The sequence below is a fragment of the Pan paniscus genome, chromosome 1, assembly GCF_029289425.2.
Source record: "Pan paniscus chromosome 1, NHGRI_mPanPan1-v2.0_pri, whole genome shotgun sequence".
NCBI classification, from domain to species: Eukaryota; Metazoa; Chordata; class Mammalia; order Primates; family Hominidae; genus Pan; species Pan paniscus.
In genome coordinates, this window is record NC_073249.2 from 195,057,049 (window position 1) to 195,082,832 (window position 25,784).

General features: G+C 56.9%; 1 protein-coding gene across 16 annotated transcripts in view; it reads left to right on the forward strand.

Moving 5' to 3' along the window:
* Window positions 1-8,719: 8,719 nt before the first annotated feature.
* Window positions 8,720-25,784, forward strand: part of ADGRB2 (adhesion G protein-coupled receptor B2) — a 36,977-nt gene continuing 19,912 nt past the window's right edge. For 13 of the 16 annotated variants that reach the window (XM_008953477.5, XM_034960033.3, XM_034960031.3 and 10 more), the window contains exons 1-2: window positions 11,497-12,066; window positions 15,938-16,754. In XM_008953477.5, coding sequence (XP_008951725.4) covers window positions 11,512-12,066; window positions 15,938-16,754 — 1,372 coding nt within the window. In that variant the 5' untranslated portion in view covers window positions 11,497-11,511. Of the gene's footprint in view, window positions 8,873-11,496; window positions 12,067-15,937; window positions 16,755-25,784 lie in introns of those variants that run through there. The other 3 variants (XM_008953482.6, XM_034960086.3, XM_008953476.4) reach the window with 2 other exon arrangements.

Sequence of the window (25,784 nt, forward strand, 5' to 3'; positions counted from 1 at the left end):
CCGGGGCTCCCTCGCGCGGTGCCCCTTCCGCACACTCACACGCACTCATTCCCACAGCTACACACTCCAGCACCTGCAGGCACAAACGCTTGCAAGGACACACCACGACACAGACACCCAAGCACACACAGGTATCGGCTCATAGACTCGTCCCTGAGTCACACACAGGTATTGGCTCAAAGGCACAGGCAGGCTCATAGATTCGTCCCTGAGTCACACATAGCCCAGACTCAGATGCACACACACAGATGGGAACGCTCGCCTGCACGTGCACAGACACACGGACACACCCGCACACCACCGCGGGGTTCCGAGCACACACGCGCCCCGGCAGACGCTCACAGACACACGCAGGGCCGGGAGCGCACACACACAGACACAGGCTCATATAGACAGGCTCGGTCCTAAAAATACGCACTCGCAGAGGCAAAGGCTAGCGCACAAGCACGCACAGACACACCGACAGGCGGCCCACGGACACCGCGCTCCCTGCCGCACTCACAGCCCACGCAAGGGCTCACACACGGCCTCACGGAGGACAGTCATAAAACACCCAGACACACGCCACACACGCACGCGCGCATTCGCGGACACACAAAAGCGCCACACACACAATCGGGCAACGCAGAAGCACTTGGGGCCCAGATGCCTTTGAAATTCAAATTCGCGCTCTCTTCCGCCCGCTCCCGGCCGCGCGGCCCCACACTCGCGCCGCCGCCGCCGCCACGGGCTCAGGACTCACGACGCCGCCTGCCCTCAGCGGAAATTAAAATTCATTTCAGGGGAGACCTGCACAAGGTGTGGGAGCGCGGGCGGCTTCCGGCGGTGGGGCCCTTTGTGAGGGTAAGGGGTAAGGGCACCATAGGAGTGGGAGCCTCTGTCCCCCCATATGTGACCTTGATCCGGTGGCTGTGCAGCCTCAGGGTTCCCTCAGGAGCGGGACCTCCAGTGGAAAGTCAGGCTCCAAGCTGGCCAAGCTGGTTGTAAGGGAGGGCCCGATGGAGGATTCAGCCTGGGAATAGGAGGGGGTGGGGGGCTTCCAGGGAAGGATTAGTTCCCAAAGTCTCCGAAGACAAGAATCCCAAGGCCACAGGTACAGATCTGCAGACATGCACCACAGTGGAGCCAAACCCCTCATCCAGACACAGATATAGGACACCCAGAGACACATACCCAACAGTATCACACACAGACCTCACTGGAAGTCGAGGGCCTGCCAGCATTGCCAGGCACACACAGAGACACGCACCACAGGCTGGCACAGACACATACCACTGACATGCAGACGCAGTCACACTTGGGCCTGCAAATGCCAGGCACCCTGACTAACCAAAGGCACAGACACACACAGGCCTGCAAACACTTTCCACACACACACACACACACACACACACGGGTTCAGGCACACACTGAACCCCAGGAAACATCACACTCTGGCTGCACACAAACTCCAATGACACGCAAACACTGCCCTGTCAATACACCTCACATTCGCCCAGACACTGAGTGGATGCCAAACCCCAGCATCGTAGGTGTGTATGCATTCTACACCACACACACGCACAGACAGAGAAAGAAATGCATGAATACACCACATACCCTGCAAACAAAGGCACACACACGCACATGCAGCAGAGATCCCAGAGCCAGGTCCGGCTTCTGACGTACAAAGCCTAGGCAGACACACACGAAACCTGCACACAGGCACACCATATACACACACAGACTCTCCCCCTACACATTGACGCACACAACCACCCACACGTGTACCGGAGCTCAGCCCCACTCACTCCCACTCTGACACACAGAACACTTACTTGGCGAGGTGCTCCAGGGCCCTTCCCTCCAACCACAAGGCTCGGGAATCTTACACCCCTACCCCCGCCCCATCCACAGGCTTCACCCCCAAGCCTGGGACCCTCTGAGGTCAGAGTTGTGCCAGGGTTGGTGGTAAGCCAGAAGCAACCCCCCCAACCCTGCAGTGATTGCTTTATTGCCAGCATGAGTTAGTGTACGTTTCTCTCCAGCAAGAGGGACAGATGTCCTCCTGGGGTGTGTCATCGTGTGGTCCTATAAGAAGTGTGGTTGTGCCAACCAGGGAGGCATGTAGGTGTCACTGGTCCTGCATTTTGTCCTTCTCAGCACCCTCAGCAACTCTGGTTGCCTCCCCCAAAACCTAGGTGTCCAGCCTCAGCCTCTTCTAGCAGGTGTCGAGCCCTGGGAGTCAGACCCCCACCGACCAAATCTCTCACCCCGAGGGAGCTGGTCTTCTTTGGAAGATCAACTCTAATCCCGAAATAAATTGTTTCAAAAGTTGGTGCTTGGTCTGTCCTCTGGGAGGTGGCAAGGAGGACCAGGCCGAGGCAGGATGAGGCAGAACTGAAGCAGGGCCTCTAGCAAACCCTGAATGGGGCAGAGGCCTGGCTCTTGTCTCAGTCTCTCTGTAAAGCAGCTTCCTTATCTGTGAAATGCGGGTGACCAGACCGATTGCAAGGGTTGTTCTGAGGGCTCATTTGAACAATAGGTGCAGAGCAGCTGGCAGAGTGTCAGGCCCACAGAGGGGCTTGGCTGGATAAGCCAGTGCCTCCAAACCTCTAGGTCCCTGCACCCCTGCCTGCTAAGCCCATGTGTCCTGCTTGGCACAAGCCCAGTTCAGCAGGATCCAGGTGGCACAGAGCCCAGGAGAGAGGACCTGGGGCATCCCAGGCAGTGGAACACACGGGCCCTCCCCCACTGCCAGCGTGCCCCATGCCTGCTGAGAGTGTCTCAGCCCCTCCCTGAGGGATGCTCCTCACCCCCGCCCATGGCAGGAAGCTGGGAGCAGCTCTTCTCAGGCGCCTCCGCCCCCTGAATATCCACCAGCCTCGGGTGTGGGTACAGGGTATGGTGCTGTCATCCCCGGCCGTCTGGAATGGCTGCCAGGGCTCACTGACCTTAAGACCTATAGCAGGGGAGTGTGGGATTAGACCTCAGGAAGAATTTACCAAGGGGGAGTGCCTGGGCTCCCTCCTGTGAGGGACTGTGGCTGACCTCAGTCTAGAGCCAGAGGTGATGGGACTAATAAAAAAGCCAGACAGATACCCATTGGACCAGAAAAATGGAGGGGGCTTATGTCCTGGGGTTGTGTCAAGGGTATACGTCTATGGGCCAGCAACTGTGTCAGTGTGTAGATATGGCTTTATCTGTACATGAATGGTGTGTGTGTGTGTTTACACAGACATGGAAGGCTGAAAAGGAAGAGGAACTTCCAAATAAGGAGAAGAGGTGCTGCAGAGAAGTGGATCCAGATTCAGTTTCTCTGCAGGGATCCCCCCCACACACTGTCTCCATCACACTGGCAAAACCTTGGCTCCTGCCTCCTTATCTGCAATGATATCAGCAGAAAAGAGCTCCCGCTGGTACACCTCTCTCCCTTTTGGGGATATGGGGGTTGCTGGGAAGGTGTTAAGGTCAGGGCCGCAATTCTGAGTTATCTCTGTGTCCCCAGAACCTGGAACAGCTCATAGTCCTAGTAAGTCTGAAACGGGCCCACATTCATGCAGATGACATCTATATGCAGATGACATCTGGGCATAGCACTGTGTGAGACACTTCCTCTTTTTCATCTGATGTGACCCACATCAGATCTGCTAAGTTGGAATCATTGTTTCCATTTTACAGAAGAGAAAACTGAGGCTTGGATATCATAAGTGATCTGCCCAAGGTCACACAACCGGTGAGGGGACAGAGGCAGGAATCCAGATCTGTGTGGCTTCGGAGCCTGAAGTCTTCTGGTTCATCACATGGGAAACTGTGAACCAGTGTTTTACTGCACAAACATCAGTCAAGAGTCACAGATCAAAAGCTCTGTGAGGGCAAGGTGTCTGCTTGCCATTTCACCATTCATTCACTCAGTGAATATTTGCTGACTACTTACCTTGTACCTGGTGGTGGGTGCCACGGGCCCCAGCTGTGAATGGATGGACAAGGTCCCTGACTTCACAGAACTCACAGTCCAGGGGGGCAACAAGTTACATGTGTGTAAATAAACAACATATTTTCAGAGCAATGAGTATTGCCAAGGAAATATAACAGGGGTATGGGATGAAGCACCTGGGGGTGGGGTAGGGCTATTTTAGAGGTGTGGTCAGGGGAGACTCCCTGGAGGAAGTGACCTTGGAGCTGAGACCTTCTTGATAAGGAGTCAGCCATGGGAATTGCCGGGGGAAGGGTTTGGAGTTTTCTAAGAGCAGCAAGGAGAACTGTGTGGCTGCAGCATGGTGTGGGGTGGGGGTAGGGGAATGGAGATGGGTCTGAAAGGCTGCTAAGGGCCAGGCTATGCAGGGTCTGGAAGGCCACATTGTCAAGTGCAGTGGGAAGCCACTAGCAGGCTTAAGAGGTGCCCTGATTTACACTTTTAAAGAGATGGCTCAGTTCAGTGGGCTCCAGGAGAATGGACTGAGGTGGGGGAGGTAGGAGTGGAAGCCCAGAAATTAAGTAAGGGAGAATCTGGGCACTGGATGATGGTGGCGTGGACTCCCCTGTTGGCAGTGGGGATGTAAAGAGTGGATAGATGTGGGATATTTTGGGAGGTAGAAGCAACAAGACTTGCTGATGGCCGGGATCCCAGTGCCTAGAACATAGTAGACTCAATAAATATTTGTTGAATAAATGAATAAAGGCGCCAGGCTCTATATACACTTGTGTGCATCCTCTGGTATGAGGCACGTATGTAAAGATCACCCAAGACCCTAAAGGGCTGCTCTATCCTCTGCCCTAGGGGCCAGGGGCCAGAGAATGCAGGTGCTGCTCAAGGAGTTGCACACAAACCAGGCATTTCTGGGAAGATTTGGCTAGCGAGCAAGGCATCCTCCCTTCTTTCCCCAATCGCAGCAGCAAGAAACACCCTACCTGGGTTGCCCCAGGCTCCTAACCCCTTTGGCATCTGCAGCAGGAAGGATGGAAGCTAGACATGAAGGATTTCCCACAGGCAGAGAAGGCCAGTCTACCTTTTCCAGGATGGCCTCCAGGATGCATGCCATTCAGAGCTCTCAGGTGTTGGTCATAGGAACTCTGGGGCAGAAGATTGTCACATGGATTTGGGTGTCTTTAGGGACAGGTTATGAGCGCCTGATAGGCGTATGGGGTAGGAGCGGGACTGGAAGGAGACCTTGGCACCCACAGCTTTGGGTGGCCCTGGACGGTGCCTAGTTGAATGGCAGTGGTGAACAAGGCTGAGTGAGGGGTGCTCCTAGGTCCCACTGGCTGGAAGGAAACCTGCCTAGGCTGTGGGCCAAATAAATCATTGGGAAGGGAAGAAGAACATTTTCTCATCTGTTTAAAGGGCAACGAAGCATAGCAGCGGCCAGCCCAGCGGGAGGCAAGGCTGAGGCCAAGCGGGTGAGGCCAGGGCAGCTCCCTTCCTCGACACACCCATCCTCTCCTGAGCAGCCCCACCGGCTTAGGCCTTGAGGGCTGTCTGCCTTCCAACTGGGCCATTGATGGTTGTTATTGTTGACAAAAATATTAATTGGTAATAAAATAATTACTTAGAAAGGCCCCTTCAGGGACATAACCCTTGCTAATCCATCTTTTATCTCACTGGATCCCAGACTGAGATCATTTATACCATTTCCCAGATAAGGAAACAGAGGCCCAGAAAGCTGAAGGGACTTTCTCAAGGTCATCTAGCATGGCAGGGTGACAGCAAGGCAGTTGCCCTTGTGGAGTGGATCCCCATAATCCCATCAGAGGTTCCAGAGGGGGCCCCAATGGGGCTAAAGGGCTGAAGTGATTGTCCTTGGTCCAGCTTAGGGGGTTCAGAGGGATGTCCCTTTATTCTGCTCAAGCCCTCTGTGCTCAAGCTCTGGCCGGTGCCCCTTCCCATGCCCAGTCTCTGCCCCAGGCTCCCTGGAGGCCCCTCCTGGGGCTAAGACTTGCTCTTTTCACCCCCGTCTGAGCATCAGAGAAGTAATTTATCTTCAACCAGCTGGATTTGAATATGGAAACGATTTGTAATTACTCCAAGTCCTCCTGGGCGGCATTATTACCAGAGTGAGTCTGGAAGGGCAGGGGCTCCTGGGAAAGGAGGTGGGGAAACCCTGATGCAGAGAGGTGCCTCCAGGGAGAGCCTTCCAGAGGTCAGCCCTAGTCTCGCCTGCTCACTCCTGTACAACCCTGGGGAGGTCCTGCTCTCCCCACACAGCTCCCACAACCCCCTTTGCCTTGCTGACCTCCCCACCTTGCCCCTACTGAGCCCCCGGCTAAGGGACACCATCTCTGTCAGTCCCTCACTCTGTCTACCTATGCTTCCTTGGGCGTACATTTTTGTGGCTGATAGAAGGGGTCAAGAAGTCAGAGGGCTAGCGAGGAACAGAGAGACAGACAAAAACGCTGCTGTCGATCTGGGGCCAGTCCCTCCCATCACCTCTCACCCAGCTGCATCCTGGGGAAGGAAGAGGGGGGGCCTCAGGCATCCAGCTGCATCACATCTGCTAGAGACCTGCCTAGGTTTCTCTGGGCTCCGGGTCTCTAATATGCTAATGATCATGAATATTCATAAAGAGGGAAGCAAGCTCCCTGTAGGAGAGGAGGGGGCTGGAGCTTTGGACAGGGTCCTGGAGATTTCTAAGGGGCTTGCATCCTTGTGGGCAACCCATGTCTCCACCATTTTCCCCACTTTTGCCCACCTCCTTGAAGCCCCAGTCTAGCAACCCCATTGCCCCTCCCAGTGCCCATGTAAGGAGGGGGCCCGGATTTCCCACTGCCCTGGGGTGGCTTTCAACATACTTTGCAGCTGGCAAGGCCTGCCTGGCCTGGCTTTCACATAGCAGCTGAGCCTTGAAATCCAGAGATGTCTGTGTTTGAGGGTGCCTAGCAAACCCTGGGAGCCTTGCTTGCCAGTGCTAGGCCCAAGGCACAGGCCTCCTTGGGCATCCGCAGCGAAAGGGAAGGTGCCGGCCCAGCCCTCCTCCCTGCCTCATAAGGCCTCATAAATTCTCTTAAGGTGACAGGTGAGATTCCTTCATCGCCCCTTATTACCTCCTTCCATTAAAGTCGATAATCTCTCACAATCACTCACAACAAATGCCACCGAGGCTGCTGGAGGTGGGAGGGACGGAAGGAGGGAAAAGAGGGCGGTTCTATGCCTCTTCCTGGTACTGCCCCTGGGAAGAGGTAGGCTTTTCTCTTCTTGCCCCATCTCGAGGGTGACACAACTTAAGGGGCATCAGTGGAGAGGTGGGGTTGGTATTTGCTGAAATGAGGACTTCTTTGCACTGAAAATTTGGCCCTTCCTGGCTAGTGAACCTTCAAAAAGTATGGTCCTGAAACCATCCCACCCTCATTGCAAAGCTGAAACCATCCCACCCTTATTGCAAAGCTGCCCCCTGCTGGTTTCTCCTCTGACCAAAGCCATGGGATTAACCTACTTGTGTTGGCTGCAATGGTGCGTCCCTGGTCGGCCTACCTTACTGATGGCAACATGCCCAGGCCACAAACTGCCTGACCAGAGCCCTGAACCATGGGCATCTCCCTGTGTACCGCCTGAACCATGAGGGATCAGGCCCCACCCAACTGTTTCTGGGCTTAGTGCCAAGATGGGGAAGGGGTGGGTCTGTACATCTCTGCTGCTTCTACACAAACAGATGCAACATGGGGGCGCCCCTGGCACAGGGAAAGGCACTTGTGGGAATAGACAGGGACTCAGGAAAACATGTAACACACTGCACACGTGTAGCATCCCCGTGCCTAAGGACGTGCAACATTGCAGTTTACAGTATGCATCAAACATGTCACATTGCAGTATACATATGTGGCTGCTACATGAGTTACCCACAGTCCTCAGCACACATGTGGCACCTGTAAGCTTGCATACATACAGCATCCCTGCGCACAGGAACAAGCAACATGCATTCAGGACTTGGGCACATGTTAATACACTGTGCATGTGTGTGGCACTTGCATGCACCTACGCAGGCAACATGGCAGTGCACGCTTAGGGCACCTGTATGCATATGCAAAGTTCAGCGCACATGACTGGCACCTGCATGCACAGGGACATGCAATATGCAATGCACATGGGAAGGTGAGCAAATGCTTCAGCCTGCAGGGCCCGGGACACCCTGGCGGCGCGACAAGCCTCCGGCATGGGTATAGCTGGAGGGGCGTCGCGGATCGCCTCATTCTGCGGTCCAAGAAGCAGCGGGCTGGGCGGGGGCTTACCCAGGGCTTCTCCCGCGCCGGCGCCTGGGGCCCAAGGCGGGGAGGTGGGGGGCGCGATCGGCTCGGCTGGCGCTGTTCCCCCTTTAACAGGAGGCGGCGCGCGTCGCCCCCGCCCCCCGCCCCCCGCCCCTTCTCCCGCGGCTCCTCGCGCCCGGCCCGGCGCGCGCCCCCTCCCGGGCCCGGCCCGCGCAGGCGCCGCGTCCCGCCTCGGCCGTCACTCGGCCCGGCGCGCGCTGCGGGCAGCGGCCGGAGCGGCCGGAGGAACCGGGTTCGGCGGCAGCTGCGGCGGCGCTCAGAGACCGAGGAGGATGCGGCACCGGCTCTCAGAGCCCGGGGCTGCGGCCGCCGCCCGCAAATAGGAGGCGGCGCGCGGCGCGGGCGGTGCTCCGGGCGGGGAAGCGGGGGAGCGGGGGGCGGCGCGGCAAGGAGGCGGCGGCGGCGGCGGCGGCAGGAGCCCGCGCCCGGCCCGGCGCCCGCCCGCCCGCCCCGCGCTGCTCCGCGGCGCCTTTTCTGCACCCGCCGCCCGGGAGAGCGGGAGCCTCGGCCCTCCGCGCGGCTGCAGCTACCTGCCCTGCGCCCGGCCCGGTCCCCGACTTAGGGATGGCAAACTTGCGACCCGTGGCCTCCCCCGCCAGCGCCGGCCCCCGCTCCTGCTGCTGACGGCGCCCAGGTGAGTGCTCGGCCCCAGACCCCGACCTGGCCTCGCACCGAGCCCTGCCGGCGCGGTCCCGAGTTTCCGCACCGGCCCGGACTCGGGGCGCTCTCCTAACCCGTCTCTGCTGAATTCTCCCCCAGCCCGAACTGAGTTCGTTCAGCGTTCGCCCACCCCCATCTTCTGGGGAACTCCCAAACCTAGGGCCGAGGCCCCCTTAATCGCTGGTGAATCTCTAATCTCGGACCCCCCTCCCCCAGCCTGGACCGACCCTCTTACCCATCTATGCTAAAGTCTCCCCCTCCAGAATTCTGACACAGACCGTGCTTGCTGTCTCGAGTCTTTCCCTATCTCGGCCTGGATCCGGGCAGTGCGCCCCCCACCTTTATTAGAGCCCCCCCATTAACCTGCAGCTCAACTGTGTCTCCCCCTCTATTTCCCATCACGGTCTGAATGCCGGACCCTGCTCCTCTCTTCCACTTCATCACTGCCCGGAGTCTTTCCTGTCCCCATCCGTGTCTGCCCATAGTTTCTACCCTCCCCCGCGCCTGTACCCCGACCATGCTTCTTCTCTATTTCTGCCCCTAGTGCCCCCTCCCCCATATCTATCTGACCAGAGTCCCGCCTTCCCTCGCCAATTTTGCTGCAAGTCCCCTCCCCCCAGCTTGGAATTGGGGCCGTGTCCCCCGTGTCTGCCCCGCGCCCCTTCCCCTCCAGCTGAGATCCCGACTGGACCCGCATCCCTGACTCCCGTGTCCATCTTTGGCCGGAGTCTATCTGTCCATCCCCCATCCCTATCCTCCCACCCTTGGTCATAGAGCTGGGCACCAGACGCACCCTCCCGCAGCCCCAGGGCCGGCATGATCCGGAGGGGGTTGTAGGCTGTGAAGTTGGCGGCCGCTCCCGCAGTCAGCTTGGTCCGAGGGCACAGCCGGGGGAAGTCCTCCGCGCCGCGGCCCGTGCAGAGCAGGCGACGGGTCTGTTGCCCGCCGGGGGGAGGGGCGCCCGGGCCGAGAGATGCCGCCTGCCTGCCCGCCTCGCCAGCTGCCGGCCGGGCTCTTGGGCGTCCTCTGGCGCCCCCTGCCCGAAGCCCGGGACCCGCCACCCCTTCTCCCGCGGGCAACCCCGGGTTTCCGCAGCCAGAGCATCAGCGGTGGCTGCAGGACTGACGCTGGGAAGTCCCTGGGGAGAGGAGATTGGTGGGCCAGGCCAGGTGCCTCCTCGTGCTAGCCATGCCCAAACACTCCTGGTTGTCAGGCCATATGTTCTGGGGATGGGTTGGGGTGGGGTGGAGGGCTCACCCCAGCAGCAAGTCAAGAGTCCTTTGAGCCTTCACGCACAGACCAGCAGGATTGGCCGCGGGCTCCAGGACGCCTGGTTGGGCTTGTTTGTGCTTGGTCAGGTGTTGCCAGAGAGCCTCTACCCCATGGCATTTCCCATGAGGTGAGGGCTGGGGGCAAAGGTGGGCTCTGCTTGGCTTGCGCATGGAGTCGGTTGTGGGGGAATCCACCTGACCCTGGGACAGAGCAAGCACCTGGGGAGTATCCTCTGCACTGCTACTGGGGTGAGGGGCAGTGTGGACTCTGCGCAGGATATGTCCTGGTGATGGTAGTGGGGAGGTTAGGGAGGGTCTTCTCTGGACCAAGATTGAGAGAAGAGATCTTCCCCTCTTCTTCCCTCTCTCCTCCTTCCGCTCTCTCTTCTGCCCCCTTTCTGTATCACTCTTCAAAAGGACATGTCTAGTCTGGGGTGTGCGTGCGTGGTCTGCATTTCTGTAACACAAAGTGAGGTTCCATCTGGTATCTGCCCCCATCCCTCCCTCCCTTCCCACCCCCAAGTAATGAAGCTGAGTAAGTAGTTAGGAACTCAGCTTTCGGTCAGACGACCTACGTTCAAAAGCTGTGTGACATGGGCAAGCTACTTAATCTTTCTGAGCCTCAGTTGACCCTCTATAAAATGGGTCAGTGATCACTGCCTCATATAGCTGTTGGGAGAATGAAGTTAGGTTGTTTGTATAGAGTGTCTGGCACCTAGCAATGCTCAATATTGATAGGGGTGTAGGGCTGTTTCTGTTCAAGGCCAAGGTCAGGCCCCTCTCCACTCCACTCCTAATCCCAAAGGAGAAAAATGAAAAACAGGTTCCAGCGCCTTCACTCCAACCCCCAGTATAATAAAGACAGAAACACCTTTAGCCCCCAGTCCCCACTTTTCCCCCAAAGTATGGGTGCAGGGGGAGCCAGTGACTGTCAGTTTCCCTCATCTCCTCCTTGGTCCTGCAACTTCCCACTATATTTCTCTGGGATCAGCTCTGGCCAGAGGGATGTTAGTGAAAGCCAGGCCATGGTCTCTGGGGTCTTGGTTCAAGTGTAGAGGCTGCTGAGGTGGGAGAAGTACAGAGAAGAAACCCCAGTCAGAGTCCCCGAAGGCAGGCAGCCTGTTAGGGGGAGCCCAGGTGGGAAATCACTCAGCCACAGAAGAGCCTCTACTGACCCCAGGAGGTCAGACACCATCAGGAATTTCCCAGGGCCCTTTGCCTCGGGTCAGAGTTAGCAGGGCAACCGGGCCTGAGGGCCTGAGGAGTTTGAAGAAACCTGGCTTTGGCCTGAGTAGCTTGGGGGCAGGGAAGGTGGCACGGAGGAAGGGGACTCGAACCTGTGATGGCTGGAAGTCCTCTGGGTAGTGTGGCCGGACCTGGGTCCCACCGGGGAGTGGCAGCCTCCTCATCACCCGCCTGCCCCGGCAGCCCTGACATTGGGGAACAAAAGCATTCGGTTCCTGTAGCAACGGCGGCTCCAGCTGCTGCAAAGTTCCGGGGAGGCGGGTGGAGGGCGGCTGAGTCACCGCCCCCTCCCCCGCCGCCCGCGCGGCACCGCCCCCAGGGGCCGAGGGCTGCCCCTTGTCCCCCTTCCAGTTCTGCCCGCGTTTTCCTCCTTGAGGAGGAACCCCCTCCCCTAAGAGAGCGACCCTCTCTGGCAGTCGGAGCGGGAGGACTGCACAGAGGGGGTCGCTCCCTCCCCTCGGCCCAGTCCCCAGCTCCGGAGGCAGGATGGAGGGTGTGCGTCCCCCAGGGCGACAGAGCTCTGGGAGAGCGGCTCCTGAGGACCCTGTCCTTGGGTCCGAGCGCTGGCAGAGGACCCAAAGGCACCGAGTGGGGGTCACCGCCTGCGTGGCGGCCTGGGCAGGTCGGGCGGCGAGCGCCGGGGAGGCGGAGGGTGAGTGACGGGCGGGCGAATTGGAGCTGCCAGGTGGATAAACGCGACGGATGTGCGCGTCGCCGCGCCCCTTCCCCCGGCCCGCCCCTCCCCCGCCACCCAGCGTGAATGGGAGTCATCCTGGGAATCCCGGACCGGCCCTGGGCCTGAGACACCCCTCTCCCGCTGCTCTGCCCCTTACCCCACAGTCTTGCCTTGGCCCTTTCAGCTGCTGAAAGCTTTGAATTCCTTTATTGGTGCAGAAGGGAAGCTGGGGAGCCCTGAGGGGTGGAAAGAAAGGGGACTTGAGTGTGTTTGGGCAGAGTGAGATTCTTGGGTTTGCTGGGGTCAGGGGCATGTGGTGAAGGCAGCCCCCAGCCCCCTAGAGGAGGGGCCTTGGTAGGGTTAAAAGTGAGAGGGAGACTACTTCAGCCAGCTCCGCACCCATCTCTGAGGCAGGAGGCCTTTTGATCCTCCTCTCTATCAGCCACCTCTGGCCCAGGAAGTTCTTCCTCAGAGCTGACTTTAGTACCTCTCCTATCTAACTCTTGTGCAGGGATGGGTCTGTGGTCTTCCTGGGTTTGGAGGTAGCCAGCCACTTATGGTTCAACCCAAAGAGCCTTCCCAGAGGCAGTGCCCTGTACCTCAGCAGGCAAGAGGGCAGCGTTTATGAGGTCCTGAAAAGACAGAGAGGAGACAGGGCTGTGAGCTAGGCTCTGTGCTGGGAACTTGTTGGGAGGCTGATGAGGTGTCTACCATCCCCAGGGCAAGGCTCATGGTCTGCATTGCACAGAGAGGGAAACTGAGGCTCAGGGGGGTTAATCATGACTAAGAGCCACTTGGGCTGCCTGTGAGGCAAGGATCATCCTTCTAGGTCCCCTTCCCGGGTGGCTCAGGGAGAGGCCTCTGGGTCATCAGTGCCCCCAGGAGGACAGGCCTGGCTATACACAGGCAGGAGGGTCTTCAATGAACCAGTGGCTGTCTGTGACCCAGCTTGGAATTGGGTCTTTGCCTTATTTTGAATGGTGGGAAGTAATATAAAAAGGTGCCCCAAAAGGTCTTATGTCATAGCCGGCACAGTGAGGGTTACGCATGTCCAGGACGAAATCCCAGAATGAGCGTGAAGGTGTCTGAAGGAGACTGAGGGGAGGAGGGGGGTTGGATTGGGTTAAAAGTGACTCCGTTCTGGAGAAGCCAGCCTGTGGCTCTGAAGGATGTGGACCTTGTGCTTCTTGATGGGGCGGGGCTGTGGAGTAGGGAGCAGCAGCCTAGGAGCAGGGTAGGGGAGGGAGATCCAGCTTCAGACATGCAAAGGAAGACCCCGCAGAGGATCCTGCCTGACACTTAGCTGTCATATGCTGAGCCTCAGAGGGCCAGATACTCATGTATGTTCTCAGTCGAGAATGCGTGTGCACCTCTGTGCATGTGTACAAGTGTGAGCCTCTACACCCCTGTGTGTGCGTGTTAACTCCTGAGTGTGTGTGACAGCATGAATCTGTGGGTTTCACCTGTGTGCATGTCCGTGTACATATGTATCCGTTCATATGCAGAACTCCTGTGAACATCTGTGCCCTCATGCTTTGGTGTGTGTGTCCTCAGGGCACAAGGGTGTTCAAACCCATGTGTGTTGGTGTGTATGTGAGGGGAGGTTCCCTGAGCTGCTGTAAGTGGGGGAGGGGAGGCCGATTATAATGAGCCCCTACCTCCCCTCCACTGAGCCGCAGCCATGGCCTGAATTTTGCAGCTTAAAAATAATTGGGGGCAGCAGGGGGATTGGATGTCACTCATCATCAGCCGCTGGCTTGGCTAGTGCCGCAGCAGGTGGGGCGAGCTGAGCAGTTTGGGACAGGCATGATGTAGGGTGGGAAAGACCAGGGGTCTGATCCCTTTTTCAGCTCTGAGGAGGAGGGTGGGTGGTTGGGGGGAGAGGCACAGCCTGTCTGGCTTCCGCCGAATAACTCCATGTGGGTCTTGGGAGGAGGGTGGGGTGGCTCCTCTGCAGTGAGTAGGTCTGCCTGGAGCTACTCCACCATCTCCCCCAGCCCCTGTATGGCTGGGAGGGGAAGATGTTTGCTTGGGCCTGGCTTGGAGGTGCAGCATGAAGGGATGTGGGATCTGGAGCAGTGGGGAGCTCCATGGATGCTGCACAGGGACTGGAAAGTTGGGGTTCTAAATTCTGTCCCCCCTCTGCCTGCTGTTTAGACTCCTGAAGACCCAAGGGGAAGTCTGTTCCCTGGGAGCAACTGTGTCTTGGGAGAATCTAGTCATACCTGTGAATTGTCCTGTGTTTCTGATTCAGTCCCCAGAGCTAATAGCTGGTCCATCTGGCCTGAAGCCTGAGCAGCAAGCCTAGGGAAGGAGCAGAGGCTACTGGTGGAGGGAGACAGGCCTGGGCTGGGCCTCAGATCCTGGGCTTGCATCCTCTCTGGCCACCTTTGTGTGATCTGGAGCGGGTTGTCTCCCTTTTCCTAGCCCCATCTTTTCTCCTCTGATGAGGACCAGCTGGGCTCTAGGGGGCCCATGCAGTGCTGTGAGCTATCCTGTGGCATGCAGGAGGGAGGCCGCTTGGATTACTTGGGGGGTAGGATTGGAAGTGGGGCTGATTCAGACCACGCGCTAGGTTCCATTTTCTGGGCAGTTGGGTAGAGGCTGCGCAGGCTGTGGGCAGTGACACAGCCCTGGCCTGGTGGGTGGGAGGGCACCCGCAGCTCCCCCCATCCTCAGCCCTTACCCACTCTGGCCTGACTGCTCTGTGTGTCTGTATGGGTCGGGCTTGGGTCCTAGGTGCCCACCCACACCTGGAGTACATTCACACCTGTTGGGAGCTCAGCTTAGGGCAGCACTTTAAGGGAAGGTAGAAAGCAACAAGCTTGGGTCCCCACTCTTAGGAACTGGAAGACCCATAAGCTGAATGAACTAGCCTTGGGGAAACAGTATAGGAGAGAGGTCACGACTGGCTGGTGGCTTCACAGGTGGGTAGTGGGGGGTGGGGTAGCAGGCCCTGAACCAGGCCTTGGAAGATAATCCCATGGAGCTGGAGGGGAAGAGGGAAGTAAGAGGGGGAGTTTCTGCACCCATTTTACAGATGAGAAAACTGAGGCTCATGAGGGTCACCCACCCAGCAGGTGGCTGGCTGGGTTGGGGCTCAAGCCCAATGTCCCCTTACTCGGTGCCTCTCCCCCTTATTCCAACCAGGAAATCCACAGCAGTGATACATGTGACATCCACACTGACAGTGCCCTCCTGTGGGCATGGCTCAGGTTGTGCGCAGTTCCTGGCACACTGGCTGTAACTCCGCCCCTTTCTCTCCCTCTCAGTAAAGCAAGTGAGAATGACATTGTTCCAGGAATAACCTCAAATTGCTCTAATTTATAAAAAAGCAAATCGTAGTCAAACATCACCACTTTGACAATTACCACAGGATTACGCGGTGACATGCCTCACAGCTGATCATGACACACAGGGACGGAGAGCAAGAGTTATGGAGAATACAGGTTGGATGGTGAGGCTGGGGCTGGATCTGAATGCAAGGCGAATATGCTTGTAGTTGATGGGCTGACTCTGAGGAAACAGAACGATGGCAACAACAACTACTGTTTCTTCAGGGCTCACAAGATTCCAGGCACTCTCGCGAGTCCTTTCCCTTACTTATCTCATTTCACCCTTGTAGGAAACTTGTGCGATAGGTCCTATCATTGGTCCATTTTACAGGTAAGGAAACTGAGGCTCAGAGAGGTCAAGTCCCTTGTCTAAGTTCACACAGGTGGACCCAGGTGACACTTCAAAGACCAGGGTCTTAACTTATGAGGCCCACTCCCGCAGCTCACCATAGAAGGTTCAGAGCCCATGCTGGCTGTGCTGGGGGCCCGCTGACCAGTGTCTCTCTCCACAGGGCAAGGGACATAGGATGACCCCAGCCTGTCCCCTCTTACTGTCTGTGATTCTGTCCCTGCGCCTGGCCGCCGCCTTCGACCCCGCCCCCAGTGCCTGCTCTGCCCTGGCCTCGGGTGTGCTCTACGGGGCCTTCTCGCTGCAGGACCTCTTTCCTACCATCGCCTCGGGCTGCTCCTGGACCCTGGAGAACCCTGACCCCACCAAGTACTCCCTCTACCTGCGCTTCAACCGCCAGGAGCAGGTGTGTGCACACTTTGCCCCCCGCCTGCTGCCCCTGGACCACTACCTGGTCAACTTTACCTGCCTGCGGCCTAGCCCCGAGGAGGCGGTGGCCCAGGCGGAGTCAGAGGTGGGGCGGCCAGAAGAGGAGGAGGCAGAGGCGGCAGCGGGGTTGGAGCTGTGCAGCGGCTCGGGCCCCTTTACCTTCCTGCACTTCGACAAGAACTTCGTGCAGCTGTGCCTGTCGGCTGAGCCCTCCGAGGCCCCGCGCCTGCTGGCGCCCGCTGCCCTAGCCTTCCGCTTTGTCGAGGTCTTGCTCATCAACAACAACAACTCTAGCCAATTCACCTGTGGTGTGCTCTGCCGCTGGAGTGAGGAGTGTGGCCGCGCTGCCGGCAGGGCCTGCGGCTTTGCTCAGCCAGGCTGCAGCTGCCCTGGAGAGGCGGGGGCCGGCTCCGCCACCACCACATCTCCAGGCCCTCCTGCTGCCCACACCCTGTCCAATGCCCTGGTGCCCGGGGGCCCAGCCCCACCTGCTGAGGCCGATTTGCACTCGGGGAGCAGCAATGATCTGTTCACAACCGAGATGAGATATGGTGAGTCTGAGCAGGGCCTGGGTGGGGCGGGGTCTGCAGGGGCTGACAGTGTCCCTGGTGTCCATCCTGGCAGATCCTTGGCCATGCATGTAGCTGTTCACTGATGTCATCCCTCTGCTGAGCCTTGTCCAAATGTTGCGGTCACCAAAATGCATGGCAGTGAGACCTCACTCTTGAAGAGTTTGCAGACTGGCTAGATGAATGGGGGCACAGATCAGATAATGCAGGGTGATATATAAACCCAGGGAGGGACCTCCTAACTGGGCAGCCAGGGGAGGCTCCCTGAAGGAAGTAATACAGGAACAGAGACCTGAAGGACAAGCAGAAGTGAGATGAGGGCATTCTAGGCAGAGCAAGAAGCGTGCACAAAGGCCCAAGGCTGGGAGTGATCGTGGCAGGCCCTGGCGCTGCAAGTTGACAAGTTTGCCTGGAGGCTGGAGTAGGCAGGGAGCAGGGATGCATTCCTGTCCACACAGGTCAGTGAGTTTTGGCAGTTGCCCTGGGGTCAGGGCAGAGAGAGGCAAGGAAGAGTGTCCCTGGGTGAAGAGGCCTGAGCTTCCAGGCTGCCTTGGAGGGCTGGGCTGGCTCAGCTCCCGGTGTCCCCTGTCTCCCCCATCAGGGCCCATGTCTTCTGGGACCGAGGCCGCCAGCTGCTAGAGCTTCCTGCTGACTGGGCAAAAGCTCTGCGAGCCCTTGAGTCCTGCCTGCTCCGGCTCCCACCCCAGCTCCCTCAGCCACGGCTGCCTTCTACAGACCCTGCTTCCTGCAGCTTCAAGGCCCTGAGGGCCTCAGCTGGATCCTGTGTGCCCGCTGAACAGTGCTGGGCCGGGGACTGACCAGGAGACCTGGAGGGAACAGGGACCGATGACATGGGGATGGGAAGGAGGCAGGTCTGGGGTCTGGTCTGCAGCTCTGGTACCGACAGGGAGGCCTCTCCTCTCTCTGGGCCTCAGTTTCCCCATTTGGGATACAGGTGCTGGCCTATCCTCATGAGGATCAAGGATGCAGGGATAGAGGATGGAAAGGGCATCTGGATTTCACTGGGAGAGTGTTTACAAGGAGACAGGGTATCATGTGAGGGCTGCTAGGAGTGCTGGAGGAGAGCGGCCTGTCCCCAGCCCTGCTCTGCTGGCTAGAGCCCTGGAGTTGGCCTCTACCTTTGACTGTTACCTTGAGTTGATCCCTTTATTTTTGGTGGGCAGTGGTTTCTTTGCAGAATGGGGAGGTATCCCTGAATTAATCAGAGGGGGTAGTTATCTTGAAAGTAGCCTAACCCAGTACTTTCGATGGGGGCCTTCTTGGCTTCTCCAATGAGACATCTGACATCGTGCCCATCCACGGCAAGTGCCCGGTGGCTTTGCTGTGGCCTCTCTCCCAGGCTAGCTTGGCCTCTAACGGCGGTCAATGAAGCCGTCCGAGTGACAGCCGGGCCGCGGGTAGGTTACAGGCCCTGGAGGCTGGCCTGGGATTTAGTGCCTGTAGGAAGAAATTGAATTTTGCTTCTTTGTTGAACATCGGTGGAGAACGCCAGGCGTATATCAGGAGGTTTATGGCTCTTCCTGCATGGCCGCCACTGCCTGTCACTCTGTGGGGGTCTCCCCCATCGTGCTCAGCTGCAGGCGGGTTCTTTTGTCTGGCTTTCCCTGCGGTCCATCGGCCCAGTGATCTGCAGTGGACGGAGCAAGGCTCTGCCCTCATGGGCGGGCACCATCTGGGCGGGCTGCCATGTAGAGCACAGAGCCAGGAGCAGCCAGCTGGGCTTGGTTGAAGCCGGAAGCAGGAGTTGGTTGGTAGCTGGGGTGTCTTTGGGGATCAGAGAGGGCCGGTGATGGGAAAGGCACCATCATCAGAGCCTCTGCAGAGGCCTCTGGGGCTAGAGATGGGTGGAGATTGGATGCCTGATTATTCCTGGGCATGAGGCCAGGTGTCTCTCTGAGCAGGGAGCCCTGAGCTGGGGCTCCCAGCTGTTCCCAAGCCTGACCTCTGCTCTTGCCCCTTGTCCTACTTGGCATGTTTCCTTGGGGTTGCTTTTCAGGGAGGGCCCCTGTAGGGAGTTGGCATGGGATGATGTGGCATCAGCTGTCATAAGTGGGCTCACATGGCACACTGGTGCCCAGAGCTGGGCTGGCACAGCCCCTTCCCCTCCCTTGGCAGGCAGGAAGCTCTTCTATTCTGCCATCCCCTCCCTCCTGCCCAGCCTTTCTGGTGTGAGACATAGCGGGCACATGACTGTTTGTTCCACATGTCAGGGCATGTCTGAGGGTCCGTGGCACCGTCTGTGCCTTGTGGCAGCACCACCTTTGCCGAGCCTTTGGCCCCCTCCATTCCTCCCCTTGTCTCCTCCCCACTGGGCTGCAGGAGAATGGACTGGCACCTGCAGCTGCCAGACTGAGAGCAAGATTCGTGGGGATGGTAGTGAACAGGAAGGGTGAGACCCTTGTCCTGGCCCCTCTCCCAGGCGCCAGGGCAGGGAAGCTGTGTTCATCTTCTCTGGGACACCCCCAAGGAGGATCCACAGCGAGGCCTAGCAGGGTGGGCTTGGGCTGGTACCGGAAGAGCACTGGGCTGGGGGCTGGTGGGCAGTGACTGGGCAGAGTGCCTGGGACGCCTCAGAGCCGAGTGAGTTTGACAAGAGGGTACAGGCGCCTGTTAATTTCACGCAAACTGCCTTTGATAGATCTCTTGTTATTTTTGGTGAGTTGAGCCATAAATTTGTGCCATCTTGCTGCCGCAATCTGTTAAGTGGGGGAAAAGGAAGAAAAGAAAGGCAGGCAGGAAGGAGCTTGGTGGAGGACTGGCACGGAGGCTGGCTGAGGTCAGGGCTGGAAGGCGGGCCGCAGAGTTAGTGCCAGCTGCAGGGCTCAGCTCCTGATGGCCAGTGCCAGCCTGCAGTTCCTGCCCACTGACCCTCTAATCCTGAGGAGGCACTGGGCAGTGGGAATGGCTGTGCCCAGTGATACTTGGGAGAAAGAACCCCGCCTCATGCACACCTCTCTCCTTGGCCACAATCCCTACCTCCCCTGTGGGTACTGGCCTCCCCTGGCTGCTTGCTGCAGGCTCACCCTCCCCATCATCAGGCTCCATCCTTGAGGTGTGGCCACCAGGTGAACCTGGGGTCTCCTGGGAGGCAAGAGTGGGCTCAAAACCCCACCTGCCACTGCTGCTCTGTGACTTGGACAAGGTGCTGCCCATCTTGGGGCCTCAGAACCCCCAGTTATCTGTGTGTCACCCCCTGATCGAGCCCCCAGCAAATCCCCAGTGCTACTGAAACTCCTCAGCCTGGTGTCCAAGCCCCACCCGGGACCTAGCTACCACCTGCTTTTGAGCCTTCTTTCGAATTCTCCCCCACCCTTTCAACTGAGGCTCCTCGAATGGTGTTTGCCCTTGGTTATCCAGAACTCTTGCATCCTTCTAAGCACTGCTCAAGCCCTGTCCCCTCTAGGAAGCTGCCTCTGATTTGCCCAGCCCTGTCCTAAGATTGGCGTTTCCCTCCCAGCGCTCAGACCCTGCTGCTCTCTCGGCCATCCTGGTCTGGCAGCAGGAAGTGGGGGCCTTCCCTGCCTGTTGGGGGCCCAGGCAGTGAGGAGGCAGGGTGGGGGCGGGGAGACCCAGCACACACGGTGGTGGTATTTCCCGGAAGGTCCTTCCAGCCCAGATCTGTGCTGGTGGGGCTCTGTGTGCTCTACCATAGGGTGGGGAGCGGGGCCCAGACATCCCCAGACATCTCAGCAGGGACTGAGTTCCAGCCAATCCCTCACACACATCTTCATGTCTTTATCAGAGTAGAGTTTGTGCCAGGCCTAGGGCTGGCTCTGAATGAGTAGGAGGTGAGCTAGGCACACTGTCTGCCCACCGGTGGGGGAGGGAGAGCACTAACTAGGACAGTGGTGGTCAAGGCCACAGACTGAAGTCGCCCAGTCCGGGTTCAGTTTTGGACCTTACCACTGACTAGCTGAGTGACTGTTGATAAGTTCCTTCACTCCCACTTCATCACCTGTAAAGCAGGGGTAGTGAGAGCTATTTCACAGAGCTGTGGGGAGGGTTCAGTGAGAGGATGAGAGTAAGTGCCCAGTGCCTGGCACATGGTAGATGCCTAACAAAGTAGTAGCTGGGTCATCATAATTTAGTGTAATAGGTACGATTGTGACCCTGCCAGATGTCAAAGGAAGAGGAAGAGGAAGGGATTAAACCACAAAGGGGAGGAAGGTGGTCTAAAGAAGGTGATTTGGAGTTGAGTTTTAAGGAGTGAATAGGAATTCACTAGCCTGTGAAATTTCTCTTTCAATTGTATCATTTTTTAAATTTAATATATTAAAAATAAGTTTCATATCCTAAATGGAAAGAGTATCATTTATCTGAAATAGAAGATAACCAAAGAAACAACCACAGTGAAAACAAAGCGCCGTTATTAACTTCTAGCTAGATGCTTTTCCTACCTCTCCATTTGTTAGAGAGAGGAATTAGCACACATTGGGGATGTGTTAAAGTCTGGAACTGCACAGGCTTTATCTCTCATGCAGTTGGAAGGATTAAAGTGACCATGTAATTTATCATCTAAACTGTGACACATCTGAGGTTATGAAAGGGAAGAGGTGGGTACCATCAATTACATCAGGACAACAGGCACAAACCAGACTATCCCGTACAAACTGATGAAGAGACCTGGGAGAGCCTGACATCCTCAGTCCAGGATCCAGTGTCATTTAATGGCACATTTGTGAGCCGCCCCAAGTCATCTTCCGCCCCATGCTTTGGGGAAGCTCTCAGGAGGAAGGGCTTTCGAGGTAGAGGAAACAGCCTGTGCAAGGGCGTGGAGGTGTGAACCACGCTGGGGGTAGGAGCTATAAAGAGACTGGAGCTGCTGGATGGTAGCCCTGGTGGAGGGAGACGGGGCCAGGGCTTTGACTGCCATCCCAGGACACTGGGGCCTCATCCTCTTGGCCAAGGGCTTTATGGCAGCAAGAAACTGGGCGTCTTGGGGGAAGCAGGCTGAGTCAGACACGATCCCTGCTCTCGAGGAGCTTCTGGCCACATGGGGGAGGTGGCAGGGACCCAGCTCTCTGTGGTGGGAGGCTGAGTAGATAGGTCAGCAGCCTGGGGAGGAAGAATTATTGGTGGGGGGGGGGGGTCTGGCATTCTGGCTAGGTACATGATCTCATAGGGGTACCCAGTTTCATTGGACTGCAGGGGTAGAGCCTGTGCCTTTCAAAAGCCACCTCTTTCCCCCACTGCGCCCTGTGATTCTGATACACTGTGGGGTGCAAGAAGCACTGCTGGGGATAGGGTGCCATGGGGGGACATGACAGAGCATGTGTCAAGGGGATCAGTCGGCTCCTGCTCAGGGCTCTGGGACCAGCCTCAGGAAGGAAGCAGGGAGCCCAGGGAAGGGACGATTGCTTTGTAAATCACAGCGCTCTCTCCATGTGGAAGTGATGATTATTGTGGTTATTTTTAACACATTCATACCATAGTAGGCTGAGGGCACAGGACTGTGTGGAGTTTGGGGGGCGGGGTCTGTGAAGCACAGCATAGCAGGTATCTGCAGTCCTGTGCAAGTGACAAAGAGCCTGTGCTCACCCCGCCTGCTGGCACCAGGGATGAAGCAAGAGGGGCCTCTCTGTGGTTGGGGTGGAGGAACTCCCAGCAATATCTGGCCCATGTTTGCTGAATGCCTGTCTTCCCAGAAGCTAGGCCATCTGAACAAGAGCAGCATGGGAGACTGAGACCCTTCCTCAGGGACCACAGGAGGGAGGGATGAGCCCAGGATCCTCACAGGTATAGAAGAAGGTGGCCTGGGGACTAGGCCATAGAAAAGAGGACCAGCATATCCAAACCACTGTATTGTCAGTCTAGGAAGGCTTCCTGGAGGAGGTGGCAACTGACATGTAGATGATTTTGGCAGATTGCAATAGAGGGAAGGATATTTCAAGGGCAGGGAATAGTGTTAGCAGATGTGTGGAGGGAGGAAAGCATTTGTACATTCTAGGGATAATGAAAAGGGGTTACATCTCCCTTTCTTTCTTTCTTTTTTGTTCTTTTTCTCTTTCTTTCTTTCTTTCTTTCTTTCTTTCTTTCTTTCTTTCTTTCTTTCTTTCCTTTCTTTCTTTCTCTCTCTCTCCCTCTCTCTCTCTCTTTTTCTGAAACAGGGACTCCTCTGTCTTCCAGACTGGAGTGCAGTGGCACAATCATGGCTTACTGCAGCCTCGAACTCGTGGCCTCAAAAATCCTCCCACCTCAGCTTCCCAAGTAGCTGGGACTACAGGCACATGCCACCAAACCCAGCTAAAATTTTTTTGTATTTCTTTGTAGAGACGGGGTTTCACCATGTTTCCCAGGCTGGTCTTGAATTCCTGGGCTCAAACGATCCGCCCTCCTCGGCTTCCCAAAGGGCTTGATTGCAGGCGTGAGCCACCTCATTCAGCTAACATCTCCTTTTCATTGAGAGCGGATTGTGCTCCAGACAGTCCACATCTCTGGTTTCACTGAATTCTCACAATGAACCTATGTGGTAGAAAGTGTCCTCCTTACCTTCAGAGAATCTGAAGCTCAGAGAGATGAGGTGTCTTGCCCAAGGGTACACAGCAAGACGGTGGCAGAGCTGGGAATCAAACCCACATGTGTCTGGCTCTAGAATCTGTGCCCTTTCCACAGGTCCATATGGCTTTGCAGTGTGCTTGGCTGCCCAGTGGGGTGTGGGAAACAGTATTGGACAGGTCAGCAGGGGCTGGAGCATGCCAGGCTCAGAGTTTCACACTCTGGCTGTAGCCGTGGAGGAGCCGCTGAAGATTTCCTCAGCTGGGGAGTGGTGTGGTTGGGGCTGGGATCCCCGAGGCTCACTTTGGAGGTTACACAGAGGAGAATCAGGCTCATGTCAGGGGAAAGGGGAGCAGGTGTGCAAAGGAGCAATTAAACAGTAGCACGAAAACAGGATAAGAGGGGCAAGGACCGGGGCTTAGATGGAGGCGGGGAGTGACTCGGGGTCCCATGCAAATTAGGGAAGGTGTCTCCGAGGAGGTCCAAGTTGAGTGGCATTTTGTCAGAGCCAGTGCAGTACAGTGGAAAGAGCACGGCCTCTGGAGTCAGGCAGGCCTGGGTTTGAATCCCACCTCAGCCTCTCTCTAGTATGAGACCTTGGAGCTTCCTTTCTCATTAGTAAAATGGGGGAAACCAGCCCTGATGAGGATGAAATGAGGTGATGCTGAGTGCACAGTGACTGGCATGTAGGAGTTGTTTAGTAAATGTTGCCTTATTCAGAACAGAATATTTATGAGGTGATCAGGTGGTCAAGTGGGGAAGTGTGTCCCAGGCAGCACATCTGTTTGTGCCCACGACTGGCAGCCCGACGGGAAAGCTGATAGATTGCAGGACTGCAGGCCTTGGGGCACCTGGCCCACAAGCCGCTGAGCTCACTGGGTGGAACACTCAGGAGTTCTTGGGGGTACTCACTTCCCTTCTGGGGGCCCCTCCTTGTCCTCTTGGACCCTGCCTGGCTCAGCTTCCTCTTGGCTTGCCCTGTTTTGGCCTCAGGGCTGGCTGGGGCCTGCACACAGTGTGTGCTGACTAAGTGTTTGTTTCAGTAAATGACACCTCTGCTCTTATCCGTCTTCTTCCCCCTCCAGGGAGAACCAGCCTTCCCCTGTGTGGGAATGAATTGCTGGCCTCTCCTCTCCTCTGAGTGGGATGGGTGGGAATGGAGGGGCAGGCAGGCAGTGTAGGGCCTGGCTGTGTGGCCTTGGGCTTGTACCTTCCCCTCTCTGGCCCAGCTCAGGAGGCCGGAAAAGGGATCCAAAAACTGAACCTCGGACATGTTCTGATTTTCAAATAGGGTGAATTCTGGAAACCACTGACCCCAACCCACTCCCCCTTCGCCCTGCCCCTCCTGTTACATTGTGGGGCTAGCCAGCAGATGGTCTGTGAGTGGTTAGAAGAGGAGCAGGGACCACAGGAAACAGTGTGAGACCCCGACAAGCAGGTCAGGCTGGTCTCTCACGTGTCCGCGTTTGGTGGGCACTGGATGCCAGACTGGTAGATGCCCCAGACACGATGATGGGCAGGAAGCCCACACAGGAGCTGGATGGGAGGACTCTCAGCTGGATTTGTACCTCCAAAGTGTTTGTGAATAAATAGGGGCCAGGAGCTCTGTCTTTGAGCCTGTCTTAGTGGTCCCTTTGGTGCAGGCTGGCATATCAAATCTGAATGCTGGTGCTGTGGGACGGAGCTGATACTTTGCATGGGGAGTCAAGATTACAAATGACCATTCCTTGTGAGCCCCATTGTGGGGGAAGCTGGGAACAATGTATTCATTGGTGCTTATTTCTTGGTATTTCGCTGGGCTGAGTTTTGTGCTGGCATTCCCTGGGGGTCAAGGAGAGGACTCACAGCCTTTCCTCAACGGGCTTATGGTAGAGAGTTGGGGGTATTTCTGACAGTCAGAAGATGGACCCATCTGTGATGAAAGGGCACATAGAAGAGGGGGTGGCCAACTCTGCCTGGGGAGTTGACAATATGGAAGTTTCCATAGATGAGAGGTCATTTGAGGTGGGTTTTGAAGGTCAAGTAGGAGTTTTCTAGGCAAAGAGGGTGGGGAAACAAGCAAGTAGAGATTTGAGAGGAGATGGTGGGCTTCTTGGACATGCTGAATTTGATGGTCAGGAGAACTGCTCAGGAGGCAGGAGGATGTCCAGGAATGGAGCACAGGAGAGGCAGGGCCTGGGGATGATGATTTGGGAGCATTGGTTCAGAGGGGGTTAATTAAGCCTGGTGGGGAGCACGTGCAGTGAAAACAGGACAAAGCATGGACTCCTGATATGGGAAACAGCAGGAAAATAGACCCCTCAAGGAGATGGGGACAGAGTAGCTAGAGAGGTGGGAAACCAGGAGAGTGCTTCAAGGGAGGACGAGTCAGCAGGACCAAATGCTGCTGAGGGGTCAAGTGAGACCAGGTCTGCAAAGTATCCACAGGATTTAGCAACAAGGAGGACACTGATGACTTTATCAAGAGCACGTTCAGCAGAGAGATGTGGGCAGAAG